A 27504-nucleotide genomic window follows, 5' to 3' on the forward strand; every position below is an offset into this window, starting at 1 on the left:
CAACCTGTGCGCCATCCACGCCAAGAGGGTCACCATCATGCCCAAAGACATCCAGCTGGCCCGCCGCATCCGCGGAGAACGAGCTTAGACCCGCCCGTCAACCCGAACCCACAACGGCTCTTTTCAGAGCCACTACCCGAACCTCCGAGCTCTGACCCACTTTAAGAACCGGCTGTTCTTGTGTATCATGGCAATATGATCAATTGAATGTATGGGGAAGGGGGGAAATGGAACCGATTAAAAATATGATTTTAACTTCTCTGCCTTAAAAAGGAACGAAACAATAGTGCCAGTTTACCAGTCCCAGTATTTATAATTATAAACAAAATTATAAACAACCTGTGCAGTCTCTACTTTAAATTTAGACGATTTTTTTAACTTTTTTTTTTTTTTTCAAAGCAAACGTGGAAGTATGGACATCCATAATACTATACCACCATTTCTCCCTCAGAATAATTATGTGGAACAAGTGCTGTAGCAGTGTGTGGATTTCAAAATCCTTTATTTGTATTTGTAAAAAGTGACGTAAGTTACAAAAATCAAAATTGATCACCTGCGATTACTATTGTTCTTCTACTACTTTGTTGTACTGTTTGTCCTAGTTGTAGATTTAAAGAATTATATTCTCTATACGTATGGAGTTTGAAGTAAACTTCATAGATGCAAGGTGAGGAGAAAACCAGTTCCCTTTCCTTTTGATTAATTATTGCCATACTGCTTGTTCTAATTGTGTTTTATTGTATTTATTTCTACTATAGTTGTTTCAACTGCATTTTATTTTCTTGTTGATGCCTTTCGGCTCAGATTTCCCTTGAAAAGGAGGATTAATCTCATTTGGATTTCCTGGTAAAATAATAATGAAAATCTCAATATTAGCCTTACAAGAAGTACGTTTTCCTGCTTCCCCTTGTCAGTTTTCAGTTCGGGTGTAAGATCCGCGCACGAAATGCACGCCTGGCAAACTCGCATTGAACAACATCTCACAGCCTCTAGAAAGGAGATAAAAACCGACTAACGAACCCGCGAGGGTCATTAACCCGCCCCAAATAACGTTTTCTCGCAGCTTTGAATCAGACAGTGAGGCTTTTCAGAGTGCGGACGTAGGTGAAGACAGTGTCAGTGACCGTCAGAGCGGGTTTCAATGGTGCAGAAAGCACTTTTTGCCCTTTTATTATATCCATGATTTATTCACACTTGCCTTCATTTTTTTTTATTAAATATTTTGTTTAGTGATGAATAAAGAAGTTCTGGCGATTCAAATTATTGTTCAATCATTACATTAGACGAGGACTTTTAGGCCCTTTGAAACCTTTCAACTGCCTGCTGAACCAAAGGGTACAGCACGAAATTTGACAAAGATTGTTACTATTCTCACAAATCAATAAATTCAGATAAAACTATAGCTTTGAAATTTCCATGTTGACAAATTCAATGTATTTAATCGAGATAAATTGAATTTTTGCTGTTAGTGTATCAACAGACCTAAACATTAAAATCTGGTTTAAGAGAAACTACTTCATTCATTTGATGTATTTATACAGCACCTTCCACCAGCAGCCAAAGAGGCCCAGAGTTCTGGACACAAAGGAAACGGTAACATTGTGCAATAGTAAATAAAAAATGAACTTTTAAGTTATCAATCAAAACAAAATAAAACTCTTCCAATGCTGTAATGGAAGACAATCGTTTTTGTTTTTAGCCAATTAGCCAGAGGTGACTGTTTATATAGTTCAGGAGCAAACAGGACAAAAGCTCGTTTATCCCAATTCAGCATTCTGACTAGAAGATAAACAGGTTTAATGTCCTCATGCTGCACCATAACGATAGAAAACTATTGTGTTAGAGATCCAAATCATTATAGCTACATATGTTACATAACACATACAACTCTTGAAAAACAACCAATATTTTTTGAGTGCAAAATAGTTCTTTGATTTTTTTCCCAGTTTGTCCGAGAGCATGATCTCTTTATAGCTGGTGGCTAATGATGCAAATTTATTGTGTTTATCATCAATATTTTATACATTACCATCGATTACGATACAGTAAATAACTCTTGTAAACTAGTTTATGTTGTAATGAATGTTACGTTGGTTTAAGTAAGAACCGTCTCTGAATGTGGATGTGGGTGGCTCTTAAAAGAGCCGTTGGGTTGCGGTGGAGCTCCGGCAGCTTTACTTGGTCTTGGCGGGCTTCTCGGTCTTCTTGGGCAGCAGCACCGCCTGGATGTTGGGCAGGACGCCTCCCTGAGCGATGGTGACTCCGCCCAGCAGCTTGTTGAGCTCCTCGTCGTTCCTGACCGCCAGCTGCAGGTGTCTGGGGATGATCCTGGTCTTCTTGTTGTCGCGAGCGGCGTTTCCGGCCAACTCCAGGATCTCAGCGGTCAGGTACTCGAGCACGGCGGCCAGGTAGACGGGAGCGCCGGCACCGACGCGCTCGGCGTAGTTTCCCTTCCTGAGCAGCCTGTGGACGCGACCCACCGGGAACTGGAGCCCGGCACGGGAGGATCGGGTCTTAGCCTTGGCTCGGGCTTTGCCTCCGGTTTTTCCGCGACCAGACATTTTTAGGAGCAGTTCAGATGAACCTCTAATTTTCTTTGAGAGAATGAAATAATGTCGAACCGTCGGACTGGTATTTATAGACGTCTCGGCTCACTGATTGGTCCCCTTGAGCTGCAGTGCAACCGTCCAATCAGAAGAAAGTTATTAAGATACACAAAGGAAGTAGCAGACTTCCGTTTGAAGCTGTAAAACTGCGTTTCAAAATAAAGTACATGTTTCGTCCCGTGACGTCATGGACGAAATCTTACACTTTCAGCGATTTCAGTAATCTTGGTATCAAACCGTTCAGCTTGTTCAGAACATTACTGCTTGTACTTTTGGTATTTATAAACTTTATGTTTTTTTGAAATATTGTGAACAATATTCCACATAGGAAAGGAATGAGAAATCGCTAAAATCCTTGAAAAACTTTAAGACTCATTAACTACTTTTAGCTAGAGACACCATTCAAATTTAAAATGTTCAGCAACTTCTGTATTTTTTAGTGTAATTTGGCATTCAGCGTTTTAGCAGTATGCTAGGTATTTTTGGCTAATGTAGACATTTGTGAGGTTTCCAAGGATAATTTGGCGCTTGGCTAATACTTTAGCATTATGTTAACTGTTTTGGCAAAATGAAACATTTTTCAAGCTCTTTAGATACATTTGAAGTTTAGCTAATATTTTAGCAAAGCTGTTTTGGCAAAATTTGACATTTCTTAAGGTCTTTAGGTAATTTTTTTTTCTCATCGCTCTGGCATCTTCAGCAGCCAAATTCAGCTTACAGCGTTCACATTTGCATCATCACAGGTAATACTATAAATCTATGTTTTGTTTGTTTGTTTGTTTTAAAGCTTGAAGTCATCTCACTCTCTATTTAACCTTTGGCCGTGCTATCAATATTTTCTTGGACTAAATTATGAACGTTGTGCTTCATTGTTTTAATGAAAACCTAAACGATGACAGTGAGCTCTCCTTCACTTTAATTCTATTTTCCGTTAGTTTAATCTGTTCCATGTATCTACATGCCACCAGCACAAAAACTGATCGTAACTCAAGTTGGCTACAAATATTACATGCAGCCAGAATGTACATTGTTGGATTGCCCGCATGTATTTTAAGGCTAAATGTTGTTATCGCTCATGAACTTAAAGCTTAAAGATAAACTTTAGCCGTCACACACACAGGTGTGTAAATGTGTTCTCCACAGTGGAGCCATCCCCTGTGGGAGTGGTGAGCTGCAGACACAGCCGGAATCAGGAACCTTTTATTGTTTTAACACTAACCATATGCTAATCCTAACCATTCCTCTGGGTCTCTAGTTTGTTCATTTTCTGTGGATAGTCTTCACTTTTAGTCATCATGATGGATTCACAATATTGTAGTGGTTATTTATATTAATTGTGTTTTTATACATTTCTTGTTGGACTGGGTTGAAAAGATAAGAGAGAAGGACAGAGTGATAATAAATAAATAAATTACATTTTGCTTTCAAGTACACTAATTTTCCTAACTCTCCAAGTAAACCATGTCACACATTTGCATCATATTTTCCAGAATATTGTAGCTAAAATGAACAATTTTATTATTTTAGGTTTACAAAATAAGGTCTTTATTTGTGATATGTATGGAGAGTTTGAAGTAAAGTTCATAGAAGCAAAGTGAGAAGAAAACCTTTAGAGTTGCATTCCTCTTGATTAACCGTTTAATTATTGACACACTGTTCATTTTAATTGTATTTTACTTCTACTTTTTTGTTTTAACTGTTTTATTTCCTTGTGTTGATGCCCTTTGACTCAGGTCTCTCATGAAAAAGATTTCCTGGTAATAAAAAAAGGTTAAAATAAAGTTAAAAATCATAATCTCAACCTGCTGGTGGAAATGATGTAAAACAGAAAATAAAAAATAGTAATTAGAAGAACTGAACAGATTTTTTTTTTAAGCGAAGATATTCCTGTAAAAATGTTTTTCTTAAACCAAAACCCAAATTAATTTATAAATCCTAAAAATCTATAGAGTATAACATAAGTTTATCTGAGCCGATCAGTATTTCTGATGATATCCTCCTTGGGAACCGACGGGGTCAGAGGTCACCGCTGCATGCTCGCTGATTGGTCAATTCGTGTCGGCCATCTTGGATTGTAGCGGGGAAGACAGATTGATGCGGTGAGATCTTTTATTAGTATTTTAATTCCCAAACTCATTCATTCCGTTCAATGTCGCAATTAAAAAGGAAACCTGGACAGAACCGTGTCTCGGGATCAGTAAACAGGAGTCCGGTTCCGGGGGGAAGCGTGCATTAGCGGTACCAGCTCCGGTTCCGGTGCTTTTTGTTGTTGTTTTGGGGAAATACTCGAGAGAGGCTCAGCAGGCCCGAACCAGAACCAGGAGCGGGTTCCCTGGTTCTGGCTCGACCCACTAGTTCGTTACCGGTTCGAGTAGAAGTCCATGTCGGCGGGATGCTAGCTAACGTCATTTCGGACGTTTCTTTCGCTCCTCCCAGAGTTCTTCTCCTGCTAGCCGCTAACAAGCTTTTAGCTAGGATGCTAAGTGCTGTGTTTTTAAATCAGGCGAACATTAGCACACATTAGCTAGCATTAGCTTACTTTATTGTCATTAAAATAATGCATTTTAAGTTCCGCTAAGCACACGAAGCTCCTTTAACATAAAAACGAAAGTTCTATTTGATCTTTGCTCATTTACGTCTAATTATTCTGTTGAATTTGGATCAAAGTTGACGTTAGCATTAGCTACATTAGCATGTCGCTTCTGCATCTTGAAGGTTTCTATCAATTAAAATCAGACTTTGAAAATGTTTAGCCTTTTAAAAGTAGAATATTGAAGAGTCTTTGTGTTATAAAGTGTTAAAAACGGAACCAGCAGCTTTCTCTTCATGAACATCTCAGTCGGTCTCAGTTAGCCGATGCTAACTGCTTGTAAACAAAAGCAAAGTTTGAAGAAGATTATTTTTGAATTTGACATAAATTCTCTGGAAATGTTTTCAGACGTACATTTTTAGGATACGTAGTCTGTGTTTTGTTGAAAGAAAAATGTGATTATATCAAAATAAAATAAGAAATCAAAGCAGAAAACAAGTAAAGATGGTTATTCTTGTGGCTCCAGCATCAAAACTGATTTGATTGAACTTTAAGATTAAGATTGAGAAAAAAACCTTTATCAGTCCCACAATGGGGAAATTGCAATATGCAACAGCGCAGGTACAGAAATAGGTGAGAGGATAAAAATAAAATATACATTATAAAGAGCTAAGACGATGGGAACCCTTAAATTATAAAAAGAGCTAAGCAGTAAGATGCAGTAAACAAAGCTTCAGAGTTTTGTATTTGTGAGTTCTATGTATCAGTCAGATTTATGTTTTCATCATAAACACTTGAGATCAAGATCTGCTGAACGTTAAGCTCCATCAGAAGTTCAGCCTCCTTTGACATCAGATCACAACACTAAAATGTTCCTCTGTGATCAAAAACCCCGTTTTACATTTGATCTCAAACATTTATGATTTTATAAAGATGTAAAAAGTTTCTTTCAGCTTCATTCTGATGGCACTTTTACTGCTGTGTTAGGAGAACTTCACGTTCTGCTGCTCCAAAACCCAACAGATTCTCCTGTGAATCAACAGTTTCCTCCTCTCAGAATGTTGATGTTTGCTGTGGGTTCATGCTGACACATTCAGACTGAGTTTCTATCGGCTCTCATGCTGTTATGTTTGGCCTTCCTCAGGTGACACGCGGGATGTTTGGTGCTAACCGGAAGAAGTTTATGGAGGGAGGGATAGAGAGCGACTACACGGACGAGTCGAGCCTCTACTACAGCCCGCAGTCCATGTTCCCTCCCCACAGAGCCGACAAAGACGTAAGACGTCGAACTGCTAAAACACAACTTCACTCTCAAGTTCTGCTGATAATTTCTGTGTTTGACAGCCTAAAAACATCTAGAAAATCAGTTTGGTGCTTGATTGAGTTCTGATTCCATCAGCCAATAACCTCAGTGTTTTCAGGTTGAAAGACAAACTGGAGATAATCAGAGAAAACTGTGACGCCTCAGCATCAAACTCTGCTAACATCAGAAATAATTCTTTACATCCAACATTTTTTGAATTAAATCGATCAGTAAACTCACATCATCAAACAACTTAAAAACAAAAAGGCAATTTGAGGTAATTTGATTTTTGAAGAATGTAAAGTTTATTGAACCCCAAAGGTTTTAAATTGATTTTTCCTTTTTCTCCTGAATTATAGATGTTTATGATTTTTGTTTGTCTGTTTTTTCTACAATTTGTACACATTTTATTCTCCACTCAGACATTCACTTTGTTGTTGTATTATGTTGTTTGTTAAAAAGGTAAAAAAAATCATTCTTTATATCCAACATTTTAGCTTGAAGGGAAGTACAGTAGTAGTTTGTCAAGTTAACCTTAAAACATTTTTGCTGATATATTGTGTCAAAAATGTAAAACTCTTTGATTAAATTGATTAAAAAAAATAAATATTGTATTCAGTTTGATTGTTCAGAAATCTAAATTCCAGTTTAGTGTAGCGTGACACTTCCTGCTGCAACACATTTTTCACAATAAGAGTTTGTTTGTGGTATGAATTTGTGTGCATGTTGATTTTGTCACTGTTGTTGTTGACGTTTCAAATATCAACAACAAACCGTTTCTCTTCTGATCTGCTTTTATTTTGAAACATCAAAGGGTTTATTCATAAAGACCATTTTATTTTGAAAGGAACAGTGTTTTTAATAGAGTTGTTTGTGTTTGTTTGTTTAGATGTTGTCGTCTTCCTCTGCCTCCTCATCGGGTCAGCTGTCTCAGCTGGGAGCCAGTCTGTACGGGCCTCAGAGTAAGACCAACACACAAACGCACACAACCACACAAACACTCAAACACAAACATTACATGGTTGCTCACACAGGTGTGAACAGGGGCCCGTTTCAAGAAGCAGGTTCAACAAATTTAGAGTTTGAACCTGAACTTAGAGTCACTGGACTCTAAATTCCCAAACTCAGGGTTTTCGGTTTCAGAACAGCTGAAAATGTTTGATTCAATCAACTTGAAGTTGTCAGAACCAGAATCAGGTGTGAGCGTCGCGATCATTAAAAGCCCCGATCAATGGAGCAAAGACAGCATGATTCACCATGGCAACGGGGACAAACAGCTGAGTTACGTACTTCCGGCGAGGGAAATTGATGAGTTCCTTCAAGCATATGCGACTATAGAGAACATTTACTGCAAGAAAAGCAACACAGCTGCAGCGGTAGAACAGAGAGAAAATATCTGCAGTTATTTGAATCATTTCTAATAATGAATAAATAATGTCAGGAAGGTTATTTTGTCTCTTGTTGAGTAAGGAATGGTTTTTGATCTGTTACTAATTTAACCAGTAATCTCCGTGATCGTAACCCCCCACCTACACACACAGACATCACTGCACGCTAAAAAGAAACTAGCTGCCTGGCATATGTTAAAAAAGTATTTATTTAATTTTAATTCTCAAGACTTAAAAAATATTCGCCGAATTTCTTTAAACGTAAAAATAACTTTCCGTAGCCGGGAGTTGAACTCGCTACCTATGCAATGGGAGGCAGCGTTGCTATCAACTGAGCTAATGTCTGACGCAAATCCTGGACGGTGGATAAGTCCACATCATTCTCCGGTGTTTGACATTTCTTAATTCCTATTGTTAAGGGTTTAAAATAAGGAAAAGAAAACTGTATTTTTTAATAGCGAGTCCCTGGAAAAACTCACTATTTATAATATCGCTGAAATAAAAATGAATCAGGAAACTGCAGTCAGTCGACTCGTGTCCTCCAAATCCTCTACCGACGTAAATAACATTTCCTCTGGATTAATCGGCCTCCTCTCTACATGATCCTCTATGAATGAACATGTCATTCTGGTTTCTGAGTGGTGAAAACGTGACGTCTCTAACGTGAATGTTCTCTAAATGTTAATGAAGAACTCATATTTGATCATCTTTCACTTTAAAAAGGGGCGGAGACCACAGAGAACTCTAAGTTTCCTGAAGAAAACCTGCTACCGACCAGGTTTCGTTCACAGACTCAGTTACCATAGTGATTGATTCTGAGTTCAGCTTAACCCGCTTCTTGGAACGGGCTTGGTTTCGCCCACTTTCCCGGGTTTGAGTTATCCCTCTTTCTGGAACCGAAAACTCAGAGTTTTGGTGAATTTGGAGTTCACGAACTCAGAGTTCCAACAAAACCTGCTTCTTGAAACGGGCCCCAGCAGCTCCACACTTCAGCTCAGTCGAGGTAAACACACACACAAGCACGCAGACATACAAACACACACACACAAAACCACATATACACTTGACCACAAATGCACACGTTCCCACAGACACACACACATTTTTGACACACAAACACACATATACAAAAACAGACACACACTGTTTTTGTGTTTTAATAGACATAACATCTAAAGTGTGAAGTCATGACATCAGGTGTGACGACAGCAGAAGCTTCAGTGATTTATCTCCATAATTTAAGACTGACTGTCAGCAGAAGTGTTCTGGTTCTGGTTCTGGTCCTGGTTCTGGTTCTGGTCCTCATGTTCTCTAACAAAAGGCTGTTCCACATTGAGATGTTTGTCCACAGAGACGTTCAGCTCTGATGGTTCTGCTGGTTTGATCGATGTGAAGCTGAACTCTGATGTGAACAGAAGTTCTGGTCCTCCTGACAGAACTGAGTCTTGGTTCTGACCAGCATCAGCATGGAGGTTCTTTGGACCAGCAGTGTAAATCTCTTCATAGATTGGAGCTGCAGACCTTTATGATCACAGGATGGGTGTTTAGTGTGGAGATACTGCCCCCTGCTGTTGGTCTGTGAAGCTGCACGACGTTCTCCGATGGTTTACCGTGATCTGTGGAGTCCAGTGTCACTTAAAGCGTAACTCTGAGGTTCTGCTGTCCTGCAGGCGCTCTGGGCTTTCCCATGCGGGGCATGAACAGCAGCTCCACACCTCAGCTCAGCCGGAGCGGCCTGAACCAGTCAGCCGGTCAGCTCTCCAGCACTCCCAGCTCTGGCTCTTTGCACACACCGCCGTCGCCGAGCAGGTACGCCGCCGACGGGTTTCGTGTTTCTGTGTGCAAACCGGCAGCAACAAGCGTGTCTTCTTCTGTCCGCAGAGGCATCCTGCCCATGAGCAGCCGCAGCGTCCTGAACCACAACCAGCAGGTGGGGGGGCCGACGGGGCAAACCAGCGGGATGGGAGGAGAGAGGGGGGGCGGCGGAGGGAGGAGCGGCAGCATGGGCAGCCCCAGCCGCTCGTCTCCCAGCATCATCGGGATGCCCAAACAGCAGCAGGCGCGGCAGCCGTTCACCATCAACAGGTAACCATGACATCATCACGACATCATCACGGTTAGTGGAGGATGGTTCTGGTCTCGTTAATGATCAGTTTGATCGTGCAGTAAAGTCTGTTTGTGGTGCCGGTGCTGATCCGGTTTCATCGTCTGGAGCTGATTCCGATTTGTTTCACCTGGATGAGAATCAGGATCAGTCCAGTTTTAAACTGCTTCAGTTTTTACTGAAGCTTCTGACGTCGTGTTTGGAAACATCCTTCCTGATGCTGAGCAGCTTTCACAAACGCCGCTTCGTTTGTGAAGGTCAGCTGTTGTCATGGAGAAACATTTTCAGAAAACAAAGATCATCGATGAGCAGAAGATGAGTTACACCAAATCATTTCTATGTCATAGTAAACAACCTAAAGCTAAGTGTTGCTACCTGATCTGTGTGAATCTTTTGACATGTAATCATTAATAAATAAACATTTACAATATTGAAAATAATTATTTTAATGTTGCAACAAAAGTTACAGATCAGGACTTAGATCAGATCAGGACATGTTCATATTCAAACTGCAGACCTGCGTCTGTCTGAGGAGTGTCCAAAATGTTTGAGACCTAACCATGACATTTTTATAATAAAATTAAATGCAAATAAACTATTTAATGAGGATTTTAACTGCATTGTCATACTTTGCATCTCTTCCAATAGAAACCAAATAGATTTGAATACATTATTACCCAAGTTACTGTCAAATCTATCATTTTTTGCGTCTTTCTTTCTGAGTTAGCTTGTTACAGTTCGCATACCTTATCTCAGGGGTGGCAATCTCAATCCCACCGGGGGCCACAATCCAAAACACACTTTAGGTCGCGGGCCAAACAGGAAAAGCATTTATTAAACACACAAAAAACCAAAATTATTAAAACTTTAAAACTTTCAAAATGTAACCTTTTTTAACATAAATATGAATAATAGAAAGACGGGAATATTTTCCAGAATCAACTTAAACCTTTAATAACTCTCAATATTTACTCTCCATGAAAAATATCCTTTCAAAATTATACAAGTTACAAATAAACTAAATGTTAAAAGAAAAAAGAAACACTCATTTGTTTGCTTTTATGTCATTTTATATAAAAATAAACATATTAATATCCCCAAAGATTTTGCTCTCCATGAAATATTTCCTGTCAAAATTATATATTAAATAGGAAATCACCTATTCTGGCAACAGTGGCGTTCAGCAAGGCAGCTGACGCACTGCATGATGGGGTTCGTAGTTGAGTTTGTAGTGATGGTTGCAGACAGATTGGGTCTGCTGTCAGATCTGGCAGTGCAAGGAATTGTGGGAAACCGTTCCCTTTGCCTGTCTGGGCGGATTGGGGTTTGAGTTGAGCTCTTTTTGTCTTTAGTTGTTTTATCCAGTTTGACAGAAGTCTTTCTAACTGATCTCTCTGCCTCCAGAATCGTAGTGTTGTTTCAATGTGTTAGCAAGTTAACATCAGACCATTAATAATAATAATATAAAATGATTTGGAGGGCCGGATCCGCCCCCAGACCTCGGCTTTATCCGGGCTAGATCAGGGCCAGCCCTGGACATGGGTGACCTAGGCGACCGCCTAGAGCATCATCTGTTGGATGGGGTGCCAAATTACAATCCTTTTTTTTATACAGTAAAATTGTTAAAAAGGTAATAATTAAAACCATGAATAAAATAATCAATAGTTTAACATGATCCGTAGTTTTCTCTGGTGAGAACTGTTCAATTAAACCCCAACAAAGATAATTTAATCAAATTAGCTCAGAGCATGGTTATAAATTCATATTTGTTGTCATTTTATCATCATCTTTTTGTTCATAAAGCTTTTAGAAAACAGATAAGATAATTAAATATAAACTTGACATTTACTGCCTCTGTTGTTCTCAGTTTTACACGTGTCCTCCTCCCTGTTCCTCTCTGTTGGTGTTTTGGTATCAGACGGTAGCCCTGCTGCCGGTCTTTCTGCCGTCTCTCACTCGTTGTGTTTTTGTGTGTCAGTATGTCAGGATTTGGCGTGAACAGGAACCCGGGCTTCAACATGAACAACTCCTTATCCAACAACATCTTTAACGGCACAGGTAGACCTCGCTGAAACTCCCGCTGTCCCGGGTTTCAGCTGAACGTCCCGCTCAGGTGTTTGTGTTTCGTCCTCTGACGTCAGACGGCAGCGAGAATGTGACGGGCTTGGACCTGTCGGACTTCCCCGCGCTGGCCGACCGAAACCGGAGGGACGGAGGTTCAAATCCCACCCCATTGCTCAACCCGCTGGCCGGTCGGGCGCCTTACGGTAATCCAGGTTTCAGATCAGCTCAGATCCACTCTGACGTGTTTCTGACCACAAGTTCTGATCTGCTTTCAGTCGGCATGGTAACCAAGCCATCCAGTGAGCAGTCGCAGGACTTCTCCATCCACAACGAAGACTTCCCCGCTCTCCCCGGGCCGAACTACCAAACTAAAGACCCCACCAGCAGCAGTGAAGACAACAAAACGGTTCCGTTCTTCAGCTCCTTCCTCCTCTTCTCTGCTCTGAACCTCCAGCTGCTGCTCTGACTCATCTGGGTTTTCTGCTTTCATCCAGCAGAACTTGAACTCATCAGGAAAATCCACCTCCAGCTCAGATGGTCCAAAGTTTCCGGGTGATAAGAGTTCCACTCCGAGCAACAACAACCAGCAGAAGAAAGGGATTCAGGTTCTTCCTGACGGTGAGATCTTCTGATCCTCTGTCTGCTTCAGTTTCTTCTCTGATTTTGAGCTGAGAGTCTAAATAAACAAACAGGATTTCAGAGATCCTCGATCATCTGAACAGAAAGCTGCTGCTTCCTCTAACATCTCTGCGTCTTTCTGCCTCCCTCTCAGGGCGAGTGACCAACATCCCCGTCGGCATGGTAACAGACCAGTTTGGAATGATCGGTTTGCTGACGTTCATCCGGGCAGCAGAGACGGATCCAGGGATGGTTCATCTGGCGCTGGGCTCCGACTTAACCACGCTGGGCCTGAACCTCAACTCACCAGAGTAGGAGCACACACACCTGTATATATATACACACACACCTGTATATATATATATATATATATACACACACACACACACCTGTATATATATATACACACACACCTGTAGCTACACCTGCAAACACACACCTGTGTATATATATATATACACACACACCTGTATATATACACACACACACACCTGTATATATATATATATATATACACACACACCTGTGTAAATATATATATATATATATATACACACACACACAAACCTGTATATATATACACACACACACACCTCTATACGCACACACACCTGTAGCTACACCTGCAAACACACACCTGTGTATATATATACGCACACACCCCTACAAACACACACTTGTATACACACCTTTATACACACACACACACCTGTATATATATACACACACACCTGTATACACACCTGTATACACACCTGTATACACACACCTGCTCAGCGTCGGTCTGATCACAGGATTCCGTTTCTCCATCAGGAATCTCTATCCTAAGTTTTCGTCTCCGTGGGCGTCGGCTCCCTGTCGACCGCAGGATATCGGTGAGTCTACTGATCGATGAACGTCAGAACGAGCGATTCACAGACACAAACAAAGACACTCAGACCTCCTGAAGAGTTCTGGGAGGCTCTGCTGTTTCATCAAAGTTCATTAAAGAGTTTCAGATCTGGATCCTCAGAACCTTTTATCTGAAGAAGCTGATAAATCTCCGTATGATCAAGATGACGGTCAGGATTTTCAGAGGAAACAGACTTCCTGTTTCTGTTTAACAAGGAAGTAAAATGAGAAGATCGGAGGTTTTCTGAATAAAGAAATCCTTTGTGTCTCATATCATTTGTCGTAGTTACCTTCTAAGAAGAGATGTGTGAATGATAACAAACTGATTTAGGTCTGAACACAATAATGTGTCTACATAAGGACAACACAAGTCTAAGAAACACAAACGTAGAAGTCCGCCTTCATTTGATCCTCTGTAGTTAAAAATGTTTAGGATTTCCTTTTTAATCTGCTGAACTGAGACGATGTTTGTAAAATCAAGACTTTTTATAAGTATTTCTAAATGTTTGTTGGTATACCAAAGTTTATTTTTTTCTATTTTGCATTTGTTAAATATGTAAAAAGTCTGTATTTGTTTCAATATAGTTAAACACATTTTCTAATTTTAGTTCAGTAATTCATAGATGCATAAAAATGATTATGATTTACTGCTATTCGTTTGAGCTTTGTTTGTGTCTTTATTCGTTTTGTTCATAAAGTTTATTTAAAAAGTTCTTTCTGTGAGATGTGAGAAACTACACCCCCTTGTGGTGAAAGGTGTCCCTGCAGCCGTCTGTCCTTCATGGTTCTGCAGCTTCCTCACGTTCTCCTCGTGTCTCTGCAGACTTCCACGTTCCCTCAGAGTATTTAACCAACATCCACATACGGGATAAGGTGAGCCGACCTGAACGCAGCTTCCATCACGATGCATTTCTATTGCTAGTGCTAATGCTAATGCTAATCCTCTCTGCAGCTAGCAGCCATTAAGTTGTCTCGGTATGGAGAAGATCTGCTGTTTTACCTTTACTACATGAACGGAGGAGACCTGCTACAACTGCTGGCAGCAGTAGAACTGTGAGGACCAGTTCCGAGTCCAGATGGACCCAGATCACAGCAGAGGTTTGACCGCGTCTGTGTGCGTTCAGGTTCAACCGGGACTGGCGGTACCACAAAGAGGAGCGGGTCTGGATCACCCGCGCTCCCGGCATGGAGCCCACGCTGAAGACCAACGCCTACGAGCGAGGAACCTACTACTTCTTTGATTGTCTCAACTGGAGGAAGGTGGCCAAGGTGAGCTCACGCCTACAGGAAGAGGTGCAGATGTCCGCTGGCGAGGCGCCGACTCGTCCTCCTCACATCCACGTCTTCTGCTTTCAGGAGTTCCACCTGGAGTACGACAAACTAGAAGAGCGGCCTCACGTTCCCTCCACCTTCAACTACAATCCTGCCCAGCAGGCCTTCTGATTGGCTCTCGCCTGCCTCTCTGCCATTGGTCCTCCCGGCACATCAGCCACGCCCCCTTTAGGTTTAGTCAGATAAATCAGGACAGAAGAGGACGTCCACATTTCTGAGAGACTCGTTTTAACCTTTTCTAATTTATCTTTACCTCATTTTTTTAAACATTTTATTCCCTTTTTTTATTTTTGTTAGCCGTCACGCCGACCTGTAAATAACTGTCCATCTGATGAAGGGACTCTTGTTTCTATGAGAATTGACTATTTTTGTCTAAAGATGCTTTTAAAAGAAGCAGGTTTTAACGGAGAAAGCAGGACGGAAGCATTCGATGGATAATTATTTCAGAACTCCCAAACCCGTTTTCATTTCCCAGAACACACTGCATCCAACAGAACGTCAGGACAGGAAATGCAATGTACATTGTAGCACTATTTCATAATAAAAGAGGAAGAAAAATCCCTTTTTTATTTCTTTTTATTCAGAAAACTCAAACAACTCAGCAGACAAAAAAAAACAATATTTTCAGGCTAAATCGATTCAGTTTTCATTCTGATTGAAGGTTTTCCCGCCTTTTTTTTGATCCGTTTATCATTTTCCCTCCAAACCCGATTCCATCTGCTGTTGTGTTTGTTATATTATTTTGTCTTGCAGCTCTTTTCCTTTTTAATCACATTTTCAATTTGTCTTCAACCTTCTAACCGAGCCTTTAAGTCAGGGGTAAATGAAAAGTGGCGAGCATTTTTCATGGAGCACTTACCTGAGCAGGTGACGACCGCCGGTCTCCTGAGGAGTTTGGAGGCGAACGCCGTCGTCGACGCTAACCTGAAGAAAAGCTGAAACCTCCATGTTTTCAGGGCAGATTTACACACAGAATCATAGAGAAAATCCCCGTCCGCTCCGTCCATTTACGACGCAATACCAGACTTCCTGTTTCCACGGAAACGCCCCACCCCCACCAAAGGAGGTTCACAGGGACCACAAACGACCCGTCACCCACAACCGTTTCCGAGTCGCCGTGGCAACGGCGCCCGTCACACTGCAGCTGCGAGCCAAGGACACGCCCACACACAGACCCATGTGACCCGCGTTCGAGGATCTGATTGGAGGAGGAGGACTGAGGCACTTGGCCGTTGGCTGTTTTAATAAATATGGCAGCTAGTGTTTTAATAGGAAAAAAAAAAAAGAGTCAAATAAATATTCTGGTAATGAAACTGAACTAAGACTCCTGGATGTTTATTTTGAGTCTGGAGATGCTAACTTCTGACAGCTAAAACCACAGAAGAAGAACGGCGTAATCGAGTTGGAACCATCGACTGTATCAGAGAACTGGACTGACAGTGTGACACCATCCGTAAAAAGGGTTTGTTCTGGCTCCAAGCAAATCGTCGGTCAGTCGTCATTTTTTATTAAATAGACGCCACCATGTTGGAAACAGACGACATCAGTGAGATGAGTCGTCGTTTCTATGGCAACCACTCTCACCAATCAGAAGTGAGCTTGTTAGAAGGCCACACCCCTTCCACTTTAAAGCAAGCTACACAATCTGTCAAACATTTTGAATGTTGGACGTAGAGGCCAGCAGGCTCCGCCTACTTTTATTGAGGCATCTGATTGGTCGGTTTATACCATGAATAACTTGTGATGAAGAAAAATATCTTGAAAAAATTTAGAATTATCAAGAAGATGTTAAAAATGTATCAGAGTCAGTAAGAATCGAATTCTTCCCTTCTCCCCAGCCCTCCATGTGGAGCGGCATTTGTAGTGGGCGTGGTGTCCGAAGTATTCTCTTGGAGGGCCGAATCTCCAGGCGGAGGGATACAGAGCCCTCCGTCCTGAGGGGGTTCCACGTCCAGAAGAAGCGCCTTTCTTCTCGTGGTCTCTGAACCACGTTCACATTTAAATGTAAGTAAGGACTTTCTGTTGTCATGTGACAATTTGAAAACTCTAAAACTGCTGTTGTCATGTATACTCGAGAGCTGGACGCTCGGCGCTAACGCTAGCCGACCGGCGATTTGTGGTGAGGTCATCAATTAAAGTCTTTGTTCACCATTTTCTAGAGCTGTCCGGATCTACTAATTTGAAAATTGAGCACCCATAGTAATTTCCCAGAAGTCTTTGTGAAAAACTTGCGTGCATCAATGCTCATTAGATTAGCAAATATAGACCACAATGCATTGCGTTTGAACAATTTTAAACAAAAACGGGGCGGATTGGGCCCAAGAATGGTTCCTCTGACCAATAGAACGACGGACTAACAGCTGTTTGTTCCTCTATAGAAGTCTGTGGGATTTTAGCTTCTTGGAGCCACTCAGTCCAGTTCTCATATACAGTCAGTGGTAGGAACGTCATCCTGCCACTTCCTGTTTCAGAATACCAGCAGCAGTCTTTTATTTTACCTCGGGTTAAGTGTAAATGAGCTGTTACGGTTTTGTCAGTCGGTTGAGGTTTAGGGTTGGAGGTCTCTGGACTCCTGAGATCTTCGTTCATGAGGAACACAAAGTTAAAGAAAGAATACTTCAGAGATCAAAGACCTCCAAGTGCTAAACAAGCAGCTGTTTCATCCACATCTTCAGGTGAGGAAACCTGTCAGTCCGGACCGAGGTCGTCTTCCTGGTGGGTCTGAGGAAAGGAGGACCTGGATCTTCTGGCGGATTGGCGTTTCACCTCCTCCTTCCCGCCGCAGCTGCTTCAGGAAGTGCTTCTGTTGTGCCTGAAGGTGGCGCCGTCTATGAGGACACAGAGTCATCGGCGCCACACAGCAGCTTTTTTTCTTTTGTGTGTTTCCTGTCATAACATGTATGTCTCCAGGCGCCTGATGAAGAGGCGGTTGCCATGGCAACGTCATTTTAAAGCATCATGAGCGTGATCAGAGGGAGAGCTCTCGTCTGTCCCGAGGTGAGGATCCATGGAGAGTTTTCCTGCTTCTCAGGGCAGGATGAGAGGAATGGAAGGCTGGAGGAACCAGACAGAACTTTGAGAGTCCAGTCCCGGCAGAACTCATCAGCTGCTCCTTGAAACGGAGCATCCAGATCCGGCTGGAGTGCCGCAGATCCACAGATCCCGCCTGTCTGTAACTGTTGATGGTGGGATTTCCTGCCAAATGCTGCTCTTTTTGTTTTAGGAGCAAATATTTTGCCGCCTAATCGCTTCACCCAAATGTTGATTTCTCTCCAATCTTTTGTTTGTTTGTTTTAATCCCAAATCCTCTGGGAACTCTGCTTTCCCAGTTTTTGAGTTTTAACTTCTGGATGTGGAAGTTGCTGCAGTAGAACGGAGTCCATGTTCTCTGATCGTATTTGTAATCTCTTGATCTGAGGAGATGATAATAATCCTGCCACATGCCTCCCTGATTACTGCGTAGCACTGAGGCTATGAAGCAGACGGAGAGCGGGGCGACGGGCGCTTTCATTCAAGAGCTGATATTTTGACTCTGCAGATGCACAGACAGACGCTCGGAACATGAACTCAGCCTCTCTTCTTTAAACTTTAAGCTCCTCCCTCCAGACGATGATCAGATTCACTGGATCGCTTAAATCATCTTTTTGCTGCAAACATCACAGATTAAATCATTCCTCTCATTACACTGATGGTCCAGATCTGCTCTCCTGTCGTCAGATCTCATAATCCTCTGGATCTGATCTTTGATCTTCTGATCATGAAGCTGCAGCTTCAAATCCTGACCTTCAGGAAGTTTGTCTGCTCACTTCCTGTCAGGAACGAGGGAGCAGCTCCACCTCCGCTGAGTCTGAGCTGCAACAAGATGAAGACAGAAACAGAAGTTATTTTATCTTAAAAAGTGTCGGCTGAAAACCAGAAGAATGTCAGACAAACAAAACACGAGTAAATGAAGTTATTGTTCGATTTAGTCCAAATCGCTTTAGGATTTAAAGTGTTTATTGTCACATGAAACATGGAATCCAAACTCTTAGTTCAGCAAAGCAAACAAATAAACAAAAATAAATATAGTGAGTGTAAAAAAAACACAAAAAAGAGAATTAAAAACACAAAAATGTAACGTAAATCAGGCTGATTTCAAACCTGCCTTTAAAATTCTTAGAGTGTTTTTGTTTGCCTTTTCTCTCAAACCTGATTGGTCGGGAGTCCCTCTGTCCTTTTCACAGTGACGGTTGGATTCTCATTGGTTTGGTCCATTTCTCATCAATGAAAACAAAGGAAAAAAACAAGAATAATTCCATGAATGGTGTTGGTTTGCAGGAACTACACCAACCTGCCCTCACAGTCGTCTCCCTTCACCCATCTGACAGTTTCATGAACAACCAAAACATGTTTTCTTTTGCTTTATCGCCATAGCAACCATTTTAGATTTCAGTCGTCTGGGGCTGACGAACAGATCCATGTCAGTTTTAGAAGAATTGGCTAAAGTAAAACTTTGGATTTCCATGGCAACTAAGTTTTTTTGTTAGCCACGCCCACATTGATAGCGCATTCCTATTGTGTATGGCTTCATTTTGTTCTGCTTGAACCAACGATACCTTTTACCAGGTAAAAATGTTGAGGCCAAAGGGAAATGAGATCGGCATCAAACATTGTTCTATAACTTCTCATTATTTTCCAGGAAGTTTCCCACTGATTATCGAGCATTTACGAGGTGATAGATTGAAATACCTAAGAGGAATTTGTAGAACGTACTGAAGGGGATTCTTCTTTTTCAGTTTTAGCTAAAGAGGGCAGCCATTTCCAGAGGTCAAAGGTCAGCATAATGTCAGTTATGACTGTAGCAAAATGTGCACATTTTGAGAAAATGTAAAAAAATATCCAAATTTCACAGTTTTCTACAAACTGTGTCCCTCTAGGTCCTGAGGCCATCCCATAATGATTTCAAAACTTCCTTGAAATCCCTGACTCAAGTGTTCTGGTTTTGTGATGGATTTGGATATCCAGTACGATCCAAACAAGCGTTCATCTTTTTTTATTGTTTCCGCTGCTGTGATGTCATCATGTCTTTTGTGGGGGCGGGGTCATTCACCTCTCCAAAGACGAGTTGTGAGCAAACTTCCGTGAGTAGTAAACACCGTCGATCTGTCGGTCCAGAACCAACAGAACCAAAACCATCAGAGGTTACACGACGACACGCCGCTGAGCCTCGACGACAGCGGCGAGGAGGGCGATAACGATGCACCTCATGTCACTTCTTACCACTTGGTTTTGTCCAGAAGATGAAGAAAACTTTATTTTAAAAATGTATTTATTTTTAAAATGAATTGCGATTATTTTTTTTTTCTTAGGTTTGCGATTAATTTGTTAATTTTTTTAATTGATTCCCGGAAATATTTTTATTAAACTTGAATAAATCCCCAATTTAACATTTTAAATTGATGAAAAGTAATAATCCAAGATCCAAACGATGATCATAAGTTTGATTTTTTACAGTGTAAAAAATGAATCAATTAGAAAATAAATGACATGAAATTACATTATAATGTCTCCCATTCGGAACCTTCCTCTTACATATTCAGGATGTAACACATTGCTCAGAAGGAAGTAGGAATTGAACCCAAACTCCCATAAATAAACGGTGGAACCAGCAGAACAGCTCAGAGGTCCAGGAGTTCTGGAGGTCAGACCCGGTTCTTCTGTTTAGTGAGTCCACTCTTCAGGTTTTCATGTTTCTGTTGGTGTTTTTTCTTCACCTTCTCTTGATCATTATGAACTTTATACTTTTTATGTTTCTGCTTCAGAATAATTCAGTACTATAGGCTTTTATTTTGGAAGCTGTGCTGCTTCTGGTGGATGGCTACTTCCTGTACGTAGTTTTCTCGTGAAAACCCATTTCCTGTCCCGGTTCCTGCCGTCTGTCTGCTGAGAGATCTGCTGCTGATCCCAGAATACAGACTCTTATGTTCTGAAGGACCAGAGGAGACTCCGCCCCCTCCTGTTCTGCATGTTTGGGTTGTGGACCCCCCGCCCTCGGCTCAAATCGACCCGTACATCCTCTGGTTTGCTGTGGTTGTGCATCACAGCTGTGGCAGCGGCGCCGGTGAGAGCACGTGACCTGTGCAGGTCGACCCTCTGAGATCACATTGGGGGGGGTGGGGGGGGGGGGTGACAGGTGTCCAGAGGAGCCGAGGATTTTCTGAGCGGCGTTCCCGCCTCTAAGAGGCTTATCTCCCGCAGCGCTCCAGAGACAGAACAACAAACGAAGCTCCAATCAGGACCGAGTCAGCCGGCCCGGATAGAGTCCAGGATCTCAGCCGGGCCGTCCGTGTCCTCCATGCTGGTTCTGACAGATCACTGCTCACTGAATGACCAGAAAACAGGACAGAGCCTTTGATCAAAGTGAAAATAGATCATCAAAGCTCAGGTAAACCTCACCTGGAGTCCACAGCCGTTACCCGACGAGTCATGTGACCTCTGTGTTCTGTTTCCAGTCAGGATTCAGTTTCTAGGATCTCTGCAGAGCAGAGAAATCCACATGATAGATCCAACAAGATCACCTGGGCTTTTATTTTGAAAATCCAGTCGAATTTATTTATCACGTGTGCTTGATTCTATTTGTGTACGTTCTGGTGATTTGGACCCATCAGAACCACAGTGGTACCACTGATGAGGCCTTTTCTGCCTGTTAAATCCAAACCAACGGGTCATGTGACCACAGGCTTCTCTGCAGTCACATGACCCGTTGGTCTGGCTCATTTTTCAGTGCTGTAGTTACCACGTAGACAGGATGTGACATCACTGAGGCTGTTTTAGAGCCTCTGACTGTACATAAGAACTGGACTGAGTGGCCCCTCTCTCCTGGGCTTAAATACATGCCTGAAAATGAGATTTATTGATGTTTTATCCTTAAAAGGATCAAACTTAAAGTAAATAAACTCCAGACTGTCTTCCATGTTTGTTTGTTTATGCTAAAGATTTATTTGAGGGAAAAAAACAAGAACACAAAAAGCTGTTGAAAATGATTCTGATTACACAAAGAATAAACATCAACAACAACAACAAACAAATGTTTCAATACAGTAAGTCTTGTCTGACTTGATGCTACGAGTGGAAAAATCTTGAAGACTCGTCTTTTCTCACGTTTTTGTTGTTTTTCTTTCACTCCTTCATCTTCATGAATTCAAAACTAAAACTTTTCCTTTCAGATTCTCCCACACCATCACACTCCCACCCCCATGCTTGGTGTTTGAGGATGCTCTCCTTCTAGAAAGTTCTTCTGTCTCATCAGTCCAGAGGAGTTGGTGGATCAGATGTTCCTCTTTCTGACCGTTAAATCCTGACCTTTGACCTGAGACCAGCTACTGAGGTCGAACCGTCTCTCTTTTGCTGATGATGGATGGATGATGGATGGATGGATGCATGGATGACGGATGGATGATGGATGATGGATGGATGGATGCATGGATGACGGATGGATGGATGATGGATGGATGGATGATGGATGGATGGATGCATGGATGACGGATGGATGGATGATGGATGATGGATGATGGATGATGGAGGATGGATGATGGATGATGGAGGATGGATGATGGATGGATGGATGATGGATGGATGGATGAATGATGGATGGATGGACCTGCATCAAGAAAATCATGAAGGAAAACATCAGGAATGTCGTCATAAATCATCATTTATTGTATTTGTTCATCCTTTCCTCCAGCGTTCCTGTTGGTCATAATCTGAATCATCATCTCTGATCATCTGAATATTTCCAGTGTAACAAAAATCCAATCAAACTTTATTTATTAAAGTGATTTTCCTGCTTCGAGCAGCACAAAGTCTTTACAGTAAAAAATAAATAAATAAATAAATAAATAACCCCCCCCCCCCCCACACACACACACACACGTGAAAACAGGTACTGCACTCATTTACAAAACAAAACTTTTGTAAATTGTTATATTTAAAAAATAGTTTTTTAAATCAATTTAAACTTTGAATATGACTAAACCATCAACTCAGATGTTTTTGCTTTAATGAATACTAATCATGTTTGTTAATTGATCAAATGTTGACTAAATATAAAATAAAAGAGAAAAAACGCAATAAAAATGTTTTTTCTTCTTCATCTAATTGAAGAAAAAGGAGAGAAAATCCAAATCTGGAGTTCAGGTTAGTGATGCTGCCGCGCACGGGCGGCGCGTGCGTGGTTGCTGAAAGGATGAGAATCATGTGGGGGGGGGGGGCTGAATGATTCCAGTCGGTGATTAAACTCAACAGTTTCTCCGCGGCAGCAGAGGAGCAGCTCCGTCTCTCCTCCCGCTCCTCCCGCTCCTCCCGCTCCTCCCGCTCCTCCTCCTCCTCCTCCTCCTCCTCCTCCATGCCGGCGGAGGTCTCCGCGCGGCGGCCATGGCGAAGATCCGCTTGTCGTACGAGTACTCCGAGGCCGAGGACAAGAGCATCCGGCTGGGCTTGTTCCTGATCGCCTGCGGCATCCTCAGCCTCTTCATCCTGGGCTTCTGCTGGCTCAGCCCCACGCTGCAGAGCCTCCAGAGCAAGCCCGCCAACTGCACGGTGAGAGGGCTGCGCGCGCGCCGCTCCGCGCGCCGCTCCGCGCGGGCTCTTCAGCCGCTGAAGCTGCAGCAGCTTCGCGTTTCAGTTTCTGAGCCAAATAATGTTTTCTAAACAGACATCATAGAGCAGGAATCACTTTTATAAAGATTCTTAAATCTCGTGCTTTTAAATGCTAATCTTTACAAACGAATGTTTTCAAAACTCAAACTTTATTTTAAGAAAAAAAATCTACTTTTGGAGGCTGATTATATACAAAGTGTTGCAGTTTAAAGTGTTAAATCCGAGAATTGACATCATGATTTTGCATAAAAATAATCTAAGGTAGAATTTGTTTTTAAATAAATATTTGTGATTTTAATTTCATTTTTAAACTTTGTATTTTGGTTTTCAAGCTATTTTCTAATGTATAAGAGTTTGGACTATTGATCCAGACCAACCTGGAGGGTAAAAGATTTCTATGCTGGAAGAAAATCTTCATTTCAGTTCCACAAAGTCAATTATTGCATAAAAAATCTCCATATTTGATCCATAGATCAGAGTTTTATTTCATGGGATTCAAATGATCTAAAGTAAAGTAAAAAAACATATTTTTTAGAGCATTTTTGACTTTTAGATGTTAGAAAATCCACTCAGACTACAGTTTTGGGCAAATATTCTCAATGAAGTGAATATTTTCCTTCAAATTGAGTTTATTATTTTCCTCACAGATTGATGTAGAAAAGCATCTTGATGATTTTAAAGCTGTAAATCTGTCAGGATAAAACAGATTTAGTTTATGTTGTAATGGATCCATGAGTGTCTCACATCTGTGGTTTAAGGCGATCAGATAGGAAGGGATTAAACTGAGCCGTCAGGATCAGAGAACTTTCAGGATCTTTTTTCATGAAATCTTCCTGGAGTTTTTCTGAAGAGAACAAACATTTCATTTTTAACGCTTTAAAAACAAGAGTTTTTATGGGTTATTGATAGATTTCAGATCTCATCTCGTCGTCACAGAATTCTCCGTGTGGATCAGAGGAAAATCATCTGTGTGAATCTTCATGTTTCACATGTTAGATCAGCTGCTGATGAAACAAAGAAAAAAGGTTCCAGCGCATAGATCTGGTTCTGGTCCGATCCAGGTTTGATCCTAGTCCTATCCTGGTCTGGTTGTGGTCCGATCCAGGTCTAGTTCTAATCTGGTTCTGGTCCGATCCTTGCCTGGTTCTGTTGCTATTCAGGTCGGATCCAGGTCTTATCCTAGTCTTATCCTGACCTGGTTCTGGTCCAATCCAGGTCTGATCCTTGCCTGTTTCTGTTGTAAATCAGGTCTGTTCCTGGCCTGGTTCTAGTCAGATCCAGGTCTAGTTCAAGTCATGTTTTGGTGTGATCCAGTTCTGATCCTACTCTTATCCTGGTCTGGTTCTGGTCTGATCGAGGTCTAGTTCTAATCTGGTTCTTGTCCGACTAGTTCTGATCAGTTCTGATCCAGGTCTAGTTGTATTCTGGTTGTGATCCGATCAGTTCCTATCAGTTCTGAGCCTGGTCTGATCCAAGTCTAATCCTGGTCAGGTCCTGGTCCGATCCAGTTCTAGTTCTAGTCTTGGTCTGGTCTGTTCCTGGTCTAGTTTTAGTCTGGTTCTGGCCTGATCCTGGCCTGATCCACGTCCAGTTCTAGTCTTGGTCTGGTCTCCTCCTGGTCTGGTTGTGGTCCGATCTAGGTGTAGTTCTGGTCTGTTTCTGGTCTGATCCTGGGCTGGTTCTGTTGCTATTCAGGTCTGATCCAGGTTTGGCTCTCAGCTGTTCTGGTCTGGTTCTGCTTCTAGAGCTTGTTTCCTCGTTGGTCCTCTTGGTTCTGAAGGTGTGTCTGCTCACCTGAACCTGTAGAACCAAACTAGAGGATTCGTTGGTTTTCAGTCTTTTCTTGGTAAAAAGTATCAAACTTACGAGTTTTCTGGTCAAATACATCAGACAGCAGCAGCTGATGCATTCACTGTACTAATTCTGTCTTTTTATCGTCATAAAAGATGCTTTATTTTTTAATCACCAAATTTACTTACTTATCACAATCTGTCTTAAACACTGATGTCAGTTTGTGACTCGTTTCTTCTTTTTATCTGCTAAAAATCCACTTTAGAAATCCACCAGTGAGGCCTGCAGTTCCCCCGCCTCACGGCAGAGGGCGCTGGTGAGCCCAGAGAATGTGGCACCGCGGCTAAAGGATAACAGAGTTAGTGGTAGCAGACAGGCGCAGCTGTCCAGATATGTTTAGACTGAACACAGTCAGAGATCTCCACTGAAACAGGAAGAAGAAGAAGACTTCTCCAAACAGGTCATTCATGTTTCTGCAGAAGATCTGCGCTTCATTTGGGACTACAGGTCAATCAGAACCATTCTGGTGATTTGTTTGCTGTTACAGTTTTTGAACCAAAGAACTGTTGTCAATTAGTGGGGTATGGAGCTAAATTGAGGGCAAAATTATTTGAAACACAAATAAAAAAATATTAGTGTTTGGCCAAAAAAAAGTAAAAAGTCCGAAACTTTTTGCTATTCTAAAACTTAATTATTATTAGCTTCAAATGTTAATTTTTGTTGTTTCAATACTCAAAATATCAATTTCAGAACTTTTTTTTCCAGTTTCAACTCTTTATTTTTTTTCGTTTTCAATTTTGAAATTATCAGATTCATGAACAAAAAACAAGAGTTGATACTGAAAAAAGATTTGAAATGGACATTCTGAGTTTGGAAACAAAAAAACAAAAACAAAAAAAACGGAAGCTGAAAATAATGAAGTTTATTTTAGAATAGCAAAAAGTTTAGGATATTTTGAATTTTTTGGCCAAACACCAATATTGTTGTTTCATTTGGGTTTCAAATAATATTGAATAAAATAAAATTTATTGGGTCGAATCAGGATCAGCTCAAAGTGGATGAAAAAAATATTGAAAACTTTAAAAATAGACATTGTAACTGGAAAACATTTTAAATTTGAAAACTGAAAAACATTGAAATTTTGAAAACAAGAAATTGTAAATTTGAAAAGAAAAACTGAAAAATTGAAAAGAAACGTTTTGAAAATTTGAAGGAAAAAAAAAAACAAAAAATTTGAAAAAATATGTAAATAAAAAAAGATTAAAAAAAACCTGAAAACTTCAAATAAATCTTGAAAATTTGAAAAACAAATACTGAAAACTTGAAAGCAAAAAACTATAAATGTAAAAATTACTGATTAAAAAAATCCAAAATCCAGTAGTAACAGCTGCTGTTTTGAGTTTCCATTTTTTTTCTGAACCTTCACTTTCAGTCCTCAGTTTTACAGTTACAGTCTGATTTTCGAGTTTTCACTGGTGAGCTGAAGCCAACTTTACATGGGGGCGGGGCTTTGAGCTCATTGTCTAAATCAAAATGCATCCCATGATTCCCAATGGATAATTATTTTTTCAATCAGTAATGTTTAAATTTTTTTTTTAATGTTTTTTTTTTCAAGTTGTGTTTTTTTTTGTAATTCATAATGTCTGGTTTTCAATTTTTTTTTTTCAGTTTTAATTTTTTTTTAGTTACAATGTTTATTTTCAAAGCTTTGAATCTGTTTTTTTGTTCACTTTAAGCGGATCCTGATTTGACTCCATACAGTTCAGCTCCATAGTGGGGATCACATGTTTGTAAATCTGACTGATGACGCCTCACCAGCTGTGAACCTCACCGTATGTCACTGTCCACTTCAGTCTGAATTCAGACCAACTTTCTGTGCTAAAGGAGGAGATCCTCTAAGTTCTGTGATTGGAGGAGACTGAAGCGAGAGCGGGAACGCCAAGCCGCTCCTCTCAGTTTGTATTAATTTTCTGCTGAACTTGGGGTTTGTGGTTTCGTTTCCCGCCTGCTGGGGGGTCAAAGGTCACTCCTGAAGACCTCAGACCTTTGAGCTCAGCAGCTCCTCATTGAGTGGTTCTGACCCGGCTGCTGGTGGATCCTCAGAGCTGAGTCCAGACCCGTGAAACTGTTTATGCAGCACTTGCAGTGAATACATTACTGACTCCCAGCATGCACTTCTCTCAGGACATGAATGATGAATTCAAACGCTCTGATTTATCTGACGCTGCCGTTCTGGAATA

At 41.2% G+C, this 27504-nt stretch overlaps 3 protein-coding genes and 1 long non-coding RNA gene across 6 annotated transcripts in view; 2 read left to right on the top strand and 2 right to left on the bottom strand.

Annotated features, from left to right (window-relative positions):
• Nucleotides 1–326: 326 nt before the first annotated feature.
• Nucleotides 327–2612, bottom strand: LOC112156894 (histone H2A). The gene has a single exon (XM_024289259.2). The coding sequence runs from the start codon at nt 2559–2561 to the stop codon at nt 2175–2177; it is 387 nt and encodes a 128-aa protein (XP_024145027.1). The 5' UTR covers nt 2562–2612; the 3' UTR covers nt 327–2174.
• A 1957-nt stretch (nt 2613–4569) lies between these two features.
• On the top strand, nt 4570–15398 carry LOC112157509 (CCR4-NOT transcription complex subunit 2). Of its 3 annotated transcripts, none has more exons than XM_024290278.2 (15): nt 4570–4705; nt 6281–6412; nt 7329–7401; nt 9498–9636; nt 9709–9912; nt 11910–11989; nt 12073–12198; nt 12271–12401; nt 12490–12613; nt 12768–12924; nt 13427–13488; nt 14328–14377; nt 14457–14557; nt 14629–14773; nt 14861–15398. In XM_024290278.2, the coding sequence occupies exons 2-15, from the start codon at nt 6293–6295 to the stop codon at nt 14945–14947; spliced, it is 1599 nt and encodes a 532-aa protein (XP_024146046.1). In that variant the 5' UTR covers nt 4570–4705; nt 6281–6292; the 3' UTR covers nt 14948–15398. The 3 variants fall into 3 exon arrangements, with proteins under 3 accessions (XP_024146046.1, XP_024146064.1, XP_024146054.1); XM_024290296.2 differs by having other exon boundaries at nt 4672–4705; nt 12493–12613; XM_024290286.2 differs by lacking the exon at nt 4570–4705 and adding an exon at nt 4716–4844.
• A 2927-nt stretch (nt 15399–18325) lies between these two features.
• LOC112157778 lies at nt 18326–19366 on the bottom strand. The gene is made up of 2 exons (XR_002921209.2): nt 19025–19366; nt 18326–18688 (listed from the first exon to the last, which is right to left on the bottom strand). It is a non-coding gene; the product is annotated as an uncharacterized LOC112157778 (long non-coding RNA).
• Nucleotides 19367–23098: 3732 nt separating this feature from the next.
• The window catches only part of LOC112157130 (calcium-activated potassium channel subunit beta-4), a 28773-nt gene continuing 24367 nt past the window's right edge, over nt 23099–27504 (top strand). The window contains exon 1 of the mRNA XM_024289701.2: nt 23099–23413. Coding sequence (XP_024145469.1) covers nt 23249–23413 — 165 coding nt within the window. The 5' untranslated portion in view covers nt 23099–23248. The remainder of the gene's footprint in view (nt 23414–27504) is intronic.

The sequence above is a fragment of the Oryzias melastigma genome, linkage group LG23 (assembly GCF_002922805.2).
Source record: "Oryzias melastigma strain HK-1 linkage group LG23, ASM292280v2, whole genome shotgun sequence".
In the NCBI taxonomy this organism is placed as follows: Eukaryota; Metazoa; Chordata; class Actinopteri; order Beloniformes; family Adrianichthyidae; genus Oryzias; species Oryzias melastigma.